Source organism: Triturus cristatus, chromosome 10 (genome assembly GCF_964204655.1).
Source record: "Triturus cristatus chromosome 10, aTriCri1.1, whole genome shotgun sequence".
In the NCBI taxonomy this organism is placed as follows: Eukaryota; Metazoa; Chordata; class Amphibia; order Caudata; family Salamandridae; genus Triturus; species Triturus cristatus.
In genome coordinates this window covers 509,491,476-509,503,796 of record NC_140593.1, presented here as the reverse complement: position 1 = coordinate 509,503,796, position 12,321 = coordinate 509,491,476, and the positions used below count along the sequence as shown (strand labels likewise).

The 12,321-nt window shown below is 43.3% G+C and overlaps 1 protein-coding gene across 1 annotated transcript in view; it reads left to right on the top strand.

The window, feature by feature from the left end:
- NOM1 (nucleolar protein with MIF4G domain 1) overlaps positions 1-12,321 on the top strand; it is a 294,420-nt gene that overhangs the window by 274,182 nt on the left and 7,917 nt on the right. The window contains exons 9-10 of the mRNA XM_085631969.1: positions 3,424-3,555; positions 9,523-9,632. Of these exons, the coding sequence (XP_085488095.1) occupies positions 3,424-3,555; positions 9,523-9,632 (242 nt within the window). The remainder of the gene's footprint in view (positions 1-3,423; positions 3,556-9,522; positions 9,633-12,321) is intronic.

The window sequence follows — 12,321 nt, the reverse complement described above, 5'->3', positions numbered from 1 at the left end:
TAGAATAGACAAAACAGAGAGTCGACATGGCACACATCCCTGTGTGCCATGCCCACAAACTACACTGCCCTGGCATACATCAGCCACCCCTCTAGCTGGGTGCCCTATGTCAGTGGTGTGGGCACAGGAGCATGAGCCCGTGCCCCTACAGTACCCAGGTCCATTCCTGGGCACTGTAAGTGCAGTGTTGCCATTTAAGAGTATATGGTGCTGGGAGCTCGTCAAACACGAACTCCACAGCACCATGATGGCAACACTGAAGACCGAGAAGTTTGATATCAAACTTCTCAGCACATTAAACCCGCACTGATGTCAGTGTGGGATTTAATGTACAATGCATGACAGAGGGCATCTTAGAGATGCCCCCTGAACCTAACCTACAATCCACGTCTTGTCTGAGGGGCTGCCTAGGCAGCCACACAGCAGACATGTTGCTGGACCCCTTGGTAGAGAACCATCCGCACTCCTGGGCCTGCAACAATGCACATCCTGGGCGAGGTGCTAGGTCTTCCCCCCCCACCCCTTCCCCCCCAAGGATGGGCAGGGGAAGCTTCAAAGGCATGCCGCCTTTGTGAGCTTTTCCAGGCCAGTTGCTGTACTCAGCAACTGGCCCCTACCGGTTCTAAACCCCCACTCTGGCGGGAAGACTGGCCGGAAACTCCAAGTAAGGACAGGGGATGTGCCAGCCCTGCCAACCCCACCCCTCAGGTGGGGAGGCGAGGTGAACCACATCTCCGGGCCCTCGCCATCTTGAAGATGGGGAGCCCTACCCAATCAGGACTAGGCCACTGCCCCCCTCCCACAGGAAAGTGGCAGGATAGGGTGTGTACCCACCCCAGGAGAGGGACCCAGTGGTCCCTGCCCTTTACCTACCTGTAACGCCCCTAAATTTAGTATTTAGGGGCACCCTGAACCTTCCTTCCTTAGATTCCAGATTTTAAAACAGCAAAGAAGATCAAGAAGAAAGAAGACCCGCCGTGCAGCTGCTAAGAAGAGGAAGACACCAACTGCTTTGGCCCCAGCCCTACCGGCCTGTCGACCCTCGAAACTGCTCCTGCTAAATCACGGCACCTCATGTGGCCAGCAACCTCACAAACCCCGGAGGACCTGACTACCTTGTGACACCTGGGACTCCCAGAAGCAGTGGCTCTGCTCAAAGCAAGTATCTAACCCCTGGCATCAGCCCGGAACCGCGAACCCTGCACACTCTGCACCCGCCAAGCCTGGCCTGGCCTGTGCTGGAGTGGACAAAGACCCCAAGGACGTCCCCCCGGTGACTGTGACCCCGAATCCGGCACCCAAGCATCCACCTCGACGCTCCTGACGACGCCTGCAGCCTCAGAACCAGGGACCCCCCCCAACCGCGATCAACACAGGGTGCAAGATTTCCTGACAACAGAAGGCACCCCTGCGCTCGGCCCCCTGTGCCCGACTCCTGGGTACCTACCTATCCTCCAACTACCCAACTTACCTCTCGAAGTGGTGGTGGCATCTGAAGAATCTTCGTCCCCGAGTTTGCAGCCTTTGTTCGTCCTTGAGCTTTTCCATAGCAATCCATTGAGCGCCCGAAGGCTCAAAAGCACCCTGCACCCAGCCGCCCAAGTGGCCCTGGCAGTGCAACTTCTACTCCTACCTACTTCCCCATTTGCCCTGAGCAAGTGACTAGGAGCCCAGCTCCCACAGCCGAGTGGCCCGCTAGTCAGCAGCCACTAACCAAGGGCCCCCTGCCTCCCATAGGATTACATTGGGCCTAACTCTCTCTGCACCCGGCTGCCCCTGAGGGTGTAACAACTGTACTTACCTGACCCTGGGAGACACCTGAGTCTATGCCCAGAATCTTAACTCTGCCAGTCGAGCACTTACCCAAAAGCCGATAACTCACTTTTCTTTCATAGGGTAACATTGACTGGTTTCTCTTGAAATTTCTTCTAAGTGTGGAGTTTCTAAACTTTAAAATATTCACCTAAAATCAACCGAGTAACGAAAACGGAAATACTCGCCTGCTATTAGGAGAGATCCCAATGCTGGATCTTGGTGCCCAGCACTGACCCTGAAAAGTACTTACGACCGTACTCCCCACTAAATCAATTTTCTCCCATAGGGAAACCATTGACTGTTTTTCTGTGAAATTTCTTCTAACTGTCGATTTTTGCAAACTACAAATATTCTTTAAAAATCGTACCAACTGTGAAAACGTAATTACTTACCTGTTTTAGATAGATGTCCCAGTACTAAGCCTAGGAGCCCAGCACTGGGTTACAATAGTAACAAGAACATACTTTACCCGTAACTCGAGTTTTCTTGCATAGGAAACCGTTGACTGTTTTTCTATGAAATTTCTTCTGTGTCGATTTTGCAAACATATAATTATTCCTTAAAAATCGCCTGTATAACTTAAACGCAGTTTCTCAACTGCTTACAGGTGGTACACTAGTGCTGGATCCAGGATCCAACACTGACCTAGGAAAAGTAACCATAACCCCACTTACCTGCTAAGTGAATTTCCTTCCATAGGATAACATTGGTAATTTGATCCGAAAAAGTTTTGAAGTGTCAACTTTTAAAATAGCAAAATATTGCTTAAAAATCACAACAGTAACTAAAACATGTTTACTCACTTGTTTACAAGAACTGTCCCAGGACTGAATCTAGGACCCAGTCCTGGAGTTAGAAAAGTAATCCTGAAAGTAATCAATTGCATATAACTTAAAATTCCCATTGAGCTCAATGTATTATTGTGTTTGAAATTGTGTTGCTTATTGCAACTAAGTGTAACTATTGCATTTCAAGTCAATTGCCTCTTGCAAAGTATTCAACTAAAGCACCTCATTCTGAGAAAGTATATTTTGATACCTATTGTTGGTTCTAAAATAAAACAACCATATATTTTTATATACAAACCATTGGCCTAAAGTTCAGTTCTTGAGTGTGTGAGACCATTTGCTGACTGAGTGTGTATAACAAATGCTTTACACTGTCCTCTGATACTGCCTTACTGCTCGACCAAGCTACCACTTTAGAGAGTAAGGTTATATCTAACTTTAGCCTCTGCCAAACCTCTGGGAACTGTGGACTCTGTGCACACTGTACCTATTTGGGAACAGTATATACAGAGCCACTTTCCTACACCGCCTACTTGCCATATTCTCACATCCTACCCTTATCTGATGACCTCAATAAGCCATGCGGGTTGTATTATTCAGTTATAAACCTTATTGGTGGTCAGAAAAGTTAATCAGTGTTATTGCGATAGGTGTAATCAAGAACCACATATGGTTTGTGAATCATGTCCTATGCTCTCAATCACACCACACTAGCAGTATACTACCATGTTCTGTCTTACTCTTGCAAAAGCAAACTCGTGAGCTGTGTGATGTTATACACAACTTCTGTCTTAATCAATTGGATTGTTCTCATTTTTAGATGACATTTCAGTTCAGTTTTTGGGACAAGTTTCGGGATTTGGAAAATCTTACCACTGCTGCAGTCTCAAACTTGGTGCAACTACTCGCACTGTTGCTGAAATCAAAGGCGCTCCCACTTTCTGTCTTTAAGGTCAGCTGATTACTTTTTGGGTGTGTTTAGAGCGTACTTGAACATTTAGTGTTTTCTTTTATGTGTTTTATTATACTTGTATACAATTTTCCAACTTTTAGTGAAGTAAAGAAAATATTGTTTTTTACAAATGCATTGAGAAATTGCAAACCTTGTCCCACATGAAAGATGTGGCAAGGGCACTGCTCTTCTGACACCTATTACATCTGAGTCATTTATTCTTTTGTCCTATCTGAGGATATTTATGAAGGACGTCAGTGACTTTCCTTGGTTTCCATACTTGCTGACACGCTAGGCATTTTGAACCCATTGATTATGCCTTGGGCTGATATTCAGGTCCTTTGTTCAGTGCAATGTATTGTTTGTAGGAGAATGACACACTTTTTTTTTTATAACCAACTTTATTAAGGGTTTGCGGCAGGACATACTATAACATAGTTTCAAAAATTATCGATGCACATGCACAACATTGCAGCAAGCCCAGTCATCAGTATTATAAGACATTACAGGGTCAAATCAACACTCCATAGTAGCTACACCATTTCCCCCCATAATCGTCGTGCTTCTGAGGACAACCAGAAGCCTTGAAGATCGGTTTCTCCAGGTGAGCGCGCCAGTCCATCCCAGTGCACCAGCTTCTGAGAGAATGACACACTTTTACATTTGTAAATGTTTTTCTTGTTTTCATTTAAAACTTCAAAGTGCTTGTGGAGTCCCTTCCCTCTTTTAAAGGTGCTGCATTGCTCTGAATTATATGCTCTCACATGCATTTTGTTTTGCGGCCTGTGTTAAATTAGTTCTCTTTCTAGTGTATTGTAGAATTTATATAGCACTTCCTACCCTTATGTAGGGCACTGAAGCACTTGTCTGCCTGAAAAGTTTCCACATCATGTAGGGAGTGTGGTTGGAAGGGTGTTGGCTTTGTTTTGATCTTATGTGGGAAATCTTTCCATATCGTGTGTTATGACCATTGATGGGTTGTTGTGTTGTGACGTGCAGCGCTTAGCTGTGTGATGGATGAAAAAAGTGTGAGAGACAGGTGTGTAGCTTATGATTTTCAGTTGTAAAAGAAAACATGAAACTCTGGACAACACATAGAAGTATAACATTTGTTTAGGGCAAAAAAAGCCCGCAATAATTTAAAGTAGGCAATGCATTTGCCATTCCAGTGGAGCAAAGCTTTGTCCTCGATCAGTTGGAGTATTTAATGCTAAAATCTGTACATGTCCGAGCAACAGTTATGCACTTTTTTTCTCAATGGAAAGTGAATGAAAGTGAGAAATTGATAGAATTGAAACTTGTTAGTAAGCACTAATGAGCAGGTATCAGGATCTTCTCTTGGGAAGAATGCGAGAAGACCATTGCAATCTGATACAACCAATGTCAACAAGAGCTTAATCTACAGTTTTCCAAAGTCTTCACCTCATTCTGTCAACTTCAGAACTAGCCTACGCTTTGCCAGAATGGGTTAGCAGAGATAAGTAGTGTAAAATATGGTTGAACAAAAATAAATGACATTTAAAATGCATGTAAATGTGCAATGATATTAAGGCTTTTGCGGCCTTCAATTAGCTGAAAACCAAAAACGTATAAGCATTCAGCCACATATGCGGGCCAAATGATTTATTGCTGTGTATTGGTACAGTACTGGATGATAGAATTATTCCTTAGGATTTCCGTTTTATGTGAGTGTAAGTGGACCAAGCAGTATAAGGGAGTTCTTATATTGCCTATTTGAACTACAGTTGTTTGCATGGCCACTGAATGTTAAAGAATGTGTGAGGGTTAGGAGAAGATTATATATAAACACATTGACATTACTATATAATACCCACGCTAGACACTGGTCAGTCGATCATTACTTACATGGAAATAGACTGTTGTGTGCTGTTGAACTACCAAATAATAAAGGTCCATTAAAAGCAATGAATTGGACTGCACACTGTCCTATTTTAGCTTAACCACATCTTGCCGTAACCTTTTCACACGCATGCAAGTGTGCCTATTTTGTCTCCAAATGTTTTTCTGTGCTGTTCCTCAACCTTATACTTTGAATCTTTATTGTTGGCTAACTAGAAAAATGTTAAGACAAAATGTTTTGGGACAAACTGCCATCCTTGTGCATCACAGTGGCTGTTGTGTTCCTTCTGAGGATTATAAATCTGCGCCCCTTCACATCCATGGAGTTTCCGTTCTATAACTCAAGATTGGTGTAGCATGTTATATGTCTTAAACAACAGTTTCAGTTGAGCAGCAAGTAGTAGATTCTCCTGGAAGATTGGACACTAATTTTATTTAATCTTCTTTAACTATAAACATCCAAAGCTGGATTTCCCAGTGGGCCGGTTTCCTACTGTTGTCTAATGGGAGAATCATTGGTGTTCATTTTACTTTAATTTTAAAATTACTATTTTTAGCTGCTGGCTGATGGCAGTGGCATATATTATCTGGGTCTTGAAGAAGGTTTTCAGCACTCAAGATGCTCAAGTAGATAGATGTGTAGCATCTCCCCAAGTCCTCCAGTCTAATGATCATCTTTCTTGCTCAGCCAGAGGCACCCTGCCAGTGTTAGGAATCTTCTTTAAGGCAAAATGAATTTACATTGATGCAAGGTTGCTCTGGTGTAAGAACATGGACATTTCTTGACCGGGATCCTTCTGAATTGGACTTAGAAAGGTATGTGAACTCGAGGCATCTAGATGGTCCACTCATAGATTGACCATGTCCGGGTCCTTTTCTTTCTTGAATGTCTAACGCTAAGATGACCTAGGATCTTTATAGTCCTCTTGAAATAACAGTCCATTCAGGAGGTCTAGTGTCTGAAGTGTTAGAGAGCTGCTATTTTGAATGTAAGCATTTATCACTGTAGGAAATTGGAGTTTTGCTTGAGGGGGGTGAAAAGGCTCTTCTCAAGCAACAACCATAACCCTTATCCGGGTGAACCACATAAGTCACTAAATTAACCTGAGCTTAACAGTCTGGTAGCTTGGCACAAAAGTAGTCAAGCTTAACTTAGAGGCACTGCGTTAAGTATTTATGCAGCACATAAACAATAATAAAATGAAAACAAAACAGAATAAAAATCCCACACTAATTTAGAAAAATAGCATAACTTTTAATAAATACAATTAGATAAAAATAACAAAACTCCAGTCAGTAGAACCGGAAATCTGCAATTGTAAAGGTTTAAGTAAAAATAGCACCAAGAAGCAGAAAGCATTAATTGTGGGTATCTGGTCATGATAGACTGGGGCAAAGTTACAAGATCAGGCTGACTGTAATGGAGTACAGGGACCAGTCTAGAACCACAGTTTACTTCTCAGAGTCTGGCAGGTAGTGTTCAAAACTTAAGGACTTCACAGGAGGAGCTTAACTGATGCGAGCCAAGAGCCCAAGACCTGGGGCGGCATGTCTTGGAATCAGGAACTCACTTTAGCAGAGGCCAGCTGGGGTCAGGCAGTTCCTTCTGCAGGTCCAGGCCGGGCCAGTTGCAGCATGCTCGCTGGGCAGTTCCAGAGAGGCATTTGGAGCTTGTCATGTCACGGTAGCTCAGAACAGGATGTCAGCCAGCTGACCCTTGAAGCCACTCTGGTAGTCCTGGGCTCAAGGAGAAGTTCCTCGCTCCTTCAAGCAGCAAGGCAGGCCTCAAGCAACAGGGCTGTGCTCTGAAGAATAAGGCGGACCTCAAGTGGCGGTGCTGTCCCCTGAAGAACAAGTCAGGCCTGAAGCAGAAGGTCAGTCCTATAGTAACAGAAGGGCCATCCCTTTGGAAGCAATGCAGGCCTCAAGCAGCAGGACAGTCTTCTGAGAAACATGGCAGTCCCTCTGTAGTCTTCCAAAGGTCCAGGAGAGTACTGAACAGTGGTTCTGAGGGTTCAGTGTTCTACCTGAAGTGAGCTTTTAAGTGGAAGAAACTTAGTGTTCCCCCCCCCTCCTCCCCCCAACTGATGGTTCTGGAATTTCCTTCCTCTCTGCCCAGGCTCAAAGGTGTCTGGGGTGACAATAGAATGGTGTCAAGTTCTTTCTGAGTATGTTGGAGGCAGCCTTTGAGAAGTAAGTGGGGCAGGGCACAACTCCGCCCCTCCCATCCTGGCAGGATGGCCCTTTCCCAGCTACACCCCGGTCCTACTGTTCACTGTCTAGGCCCAATACGCAGTTCTGATGGGGGGGTGGGGGGTGGGGGGGGCAGTTAATAGGCCCAGGCAGCTGGAATCTTCTAGAAGGCCTCAAAGTTTGGGGCAGGAAAATTCCAACTTTCTAAAGGTGGTTTATTCAAAATTGTAATTTTTAATCCGACTTCACCATTCAAGATGATTTTAAATTACAATTTATTTGCGTCCATACATGACATTCGTACCTGCTCCCAATCAAATGTTAGCACTTAAAAAATGTAATATGGTGACCCAGTGTTATCCTATCGGAGAGGCAGGCCTTACAGTAGTGAAAAAGGAATGTAGTTGTCTTTCTCTACAAGTACATGTAAAACTTAAAAACCCATGTCCTACTTTTTAAATACAATGCACCCTGCCGTATGGGCTGTATAGGGCCTACGTTAGGGGTGGCATATAAATATTAAAAGGACGTTTTAGGCCTGGCAAAGTTTCCTTTGCCAGGTTTATTTGGCAGTTTTAAACTGCATTACAGGATGAAATGGCACGCCTGAGACATGTTTTAAAAGGCTACTGTTAGGTGGTGGCACAATGAGTGCTGCTGCCCACTAGTAGCATTTAATTTACAGGCTGTGAGTACCCGTAGTGCCATATACTAGGGACATACAAGTACATTAAATGTGCCAATCATTTCACTTAGTGGTCGTGGGTGCATGGAGCACCCTGTTCGGAGCAGATCTGGTGGAAATTTATGGACCGCTGATGGAGCAGGGCAGCAAATAAATGACTAGAGAATACAAGGCTGGGAGCATTTGGCAAGCGCTATTCGAATATTCCTTATAGGAGATTAAAGACAGGAGATTGGAGTGGGTGAGTATGAAAAAAAGAATGATGGATCGGACACTTAAAGCGGGGATTGGTGCCAATTTTCATTGGTCAATGGGAGTTCCCCAATACTTGGTAGCTGCCATCTTGATAAGGTGGCTAAAGGATGACCACTCCGGATGCATCTTTCGTAGGGCCTTTTTTCAAACACACAAGAGCACATTATTTGCTTAATGGTTCAGTGCTTGAGGAATGGTGATATTGAACAATGTGCCTCAAAAGAGCGCGTCAAGTGATGATTCACAGCCTGACCCCAAACTTTGATTTTTCAGATAGATCACTTACCCCCTTCTTTGATCCCCTCTTTGTTTTTCCTGCCTGTGGCCTTGAAGGGGTGATTGCAGCACACTTATTACCCTGTCCGCAGTGGCTTATAAAATGGTGCCTCTTTATTCTTCACCAGCAATGTCAAACAGGAATAACTTCTTTCATGTTCTTCCTCAAATTCAGTTTAAAGAATTACAAAATGTGTTTAATACTGTCACTTTAACATCTAACAATGACTTTAATGAGTGTTGACACTGGTTCACCTGGCATTAATTTTATATTTCACCTAATTGGGCAGTTCTCCGATTTTACTACTTTTTAAATTACCTCTGAGTATTGTATATTGATGTAATGTTTTCCACTATTCTATCTATCATCGCGGGTGCTGCAAGCACTTTTTCTTTTGTGCCGGCTGTGAGCGATCCATAACTCAGATTGAGAGTAATTGAACGTTTGCAGGAAAGCTGTGAAACCCTAATTTACGGTTGAAAGCAGAGGGGAGATTTTCAGATAATGGTGTATTGTAAAATGATGTAGTATAATCTCTATTTTGCAAGGCAGCTAAATTGTACTTGGCCAATGACATATTTCTTTGACATTTATTAAATTGGATAATTTTAAGATTTTCTCTTATTAAATACATATAAAACAGGTGCAGTAAAATTACCAAATCATTTAAAAATAGCTTTTTTCCTTCCTTGCTTAGGTAATAGAGTTCAGTGAGCTGGATAAAACAAAAGTCTCCTTCTTGCGTCAAGTTCTTTATAAGCTGCTGATGGAAGCCGAGGCTGAAGAACTTTCTCGCATCTTTGGAAGGCAAGTTATTGGTAGAAGATTATGTTTTTAATTGCAAAAGTGGACATTTCCTGGGTGTGTGACCACCAAAATGACGCGGTAAGAATAACATATTGTCTCAGTGTATGAAGTGATGAGTGGAAAGCCAACCACCGTTTTACCTTTGGTAGTCATGGAAATTAGTCTTCCCACTTCTCCATATTTATAAACACTTGTGTTCATTTATCCATTATTTGTCATTTAGTGGAACAGTAGGGAGCATCTGGAAGTATACTTCTTGTAGTGTGTGCAGAAAAATTGCTGATTTTCCCCCTTAATTGGAAATTATTCCTACCATGCAGGGGTGCAATTCAAATGCACATAAACTGTAATCAATTTGGTTTGTTGTACCCCCATTCTCTCAGTGGCTTGAGGAGCTCAAGGATGTTTACTGAGGAGCTCAAGGATGTTAATGCGAGGTCTGGATAACATTAATAATCCCTTGCGCTGTGTCATATAGGGGAGATAAATGATCTTGAAAACTGTCCACTGCTCCATATCGCACACAGCACCAGTACACTACCACCATAGTCAGACCCACAGCTGTCCATCCAGACACAACAAAAATAACATAAGCTTTCTGTCTATCACTTCACTTCACACTTAAGAACAGGGACTGATGACAGCACAGCTCTGGCCATCACACCTTACAACCAGAATCCATCCAATCTAGGCCACACTACCACCCAGACTCCTCCCAGCCCTATAGTGTAGTATGCTATTTGTCATGGCCAGACTGGGAACAGCAACCAGATGGTGGGAGGTGGTGATAGCAAGAAGCACCGCTCCTGCTTTTCTTACAGCGGGCCAATACTGCTGCAAAACCGGCCCCCTGTAAGAAAAGTGGCCCTTGCAGCCACAAAACCGGCTCCCACCCCTCCGGCCCACCAGGGAAATGCCCGGTGCCCGCTACTTCCAGTTCGGCCCTGCTATTAGTCCATAAATAAGCTTCAACACTACATCAGGGGGCATGAAACGATATATATGTGCAGTTGTAACACAATCTACTTCCTGCACACACCGCGTGCTAAAATGTTTTTATTTGTAATAGCTGTGTGTACTATTTCCCAAGATGATCTCATCTCTATTTGCATGCATTTCTCATATCTTATAAGCATTTACAGCATCGTTCTGGCTTTACAACCATAGTATTTGTGACTATGTGGCTGCCATAGTGCCTCACAATGGCAGTGTACACCCTTCTTCACATAGTTGCTAAACTTTTAATTCCCTGCCAGTGCTTGCTTCATGAGCCACTACTCCATGATTGTTGCATAGTTCCTACACATTTGTTGGCCTGTGAAGGATGCTTGACTCACGAGCACCAGGAAGGCTGTTTGCTGAGTTAGTAGAATGTTGGAGCCTAATGTCAACATTTGCTTACAAGAACGGTTTGCCCGAAAAAGAAAATTCCAAACCCTTCCCACTAACAAGAAGTTAACTAAACATTATAACACAGGTGTGCCTGTCGGCTGGTGTGCTGCACTGAAACTAATCCTGGTTTAGTCAAGTGATAACACAGAAGCGTTGATGCTTTGCGTAAATGAGACAAGGTGTCTAGCATCCTATATCAGTCAAACATTCAGGTTTGCAGTTTGGGTTCGTGTATTCCACTCCTCAGAATTAACTAACTTTTGTGCTCTTTTTTACATTGACAGTAGTATTTTCAATGATGAGGCCCTGATTGATAAAATAATGCAATTATTGTTGCTATATTTGAGATATAGTCACAAAAGATGACTAAGGCACGATTTATATCTATATATATATATGTACATGTATTGTTTTAGCTTAAAATGTAAGGAACGTTCTGGTTCTCTACTAAGATCATATAGTAACCCATGCACTACCCTATTTCTCACCCTATACCCCTTTCAATATATCCTCTACATCCACTCTCTCATTCATCCCAAACCCCATACAACTACTATGATCCCCAAAATAACCCTTTCTGGACTCTTCCCTCCTTGGTCTCATACCTTTCACTATTCAGATCTTCCAATGGAGCCTTTCTAAACCCTTTCCTCTGACTTTTTCCCCTCCACCTCCCCTTTACTCATCCCAAACCCCTCCTACTGCTATGAACTAAAAAACAAAAATAAATTCTAGACCCTCCTTCATCCCTCCACTATTCCTTTTACAATCCAAATAAAAGACTAACCTGTCCACCGCTCAAATCAAATTAATTTCATATTTTCCTACACTAATTAAACCACTAATCTTTTCGGGGTCCAGAGTTGCCTGCTACTCGCTGAAAGTTGCTACAACACCTCATTAGGGGTGCAAGCGCTATATAAATGCAGACTCTCCACTATTCTTTTCAATCCAATAACAGACTAACCTGTCCCACCGCTAAAATTAATTTCATACTTCCCTAGACTAATTCACCACTAATCCTTTTCTGGCTCCCAAGTAGGGTGGTACTCGCCGAAAAGGGATTGGACGCCTAGTCTGGGGTAGTAAGCGCTATATAAATGCAATTACAGTACAATACAATATTATTAGAAACTTAAAAATTACTTGACTGCAGGCATAGTCAAGGTCCCCTCTCTACATAGGGTGTACAAGACTGGGTCAATAGATGGACAGTGGCCAGCTGGATACAGGGCATATGGGTGCCTAAAGTGTCCCTATGTGTAGTGCACTGGCACCTTGGTCATCAGCCTTTCCC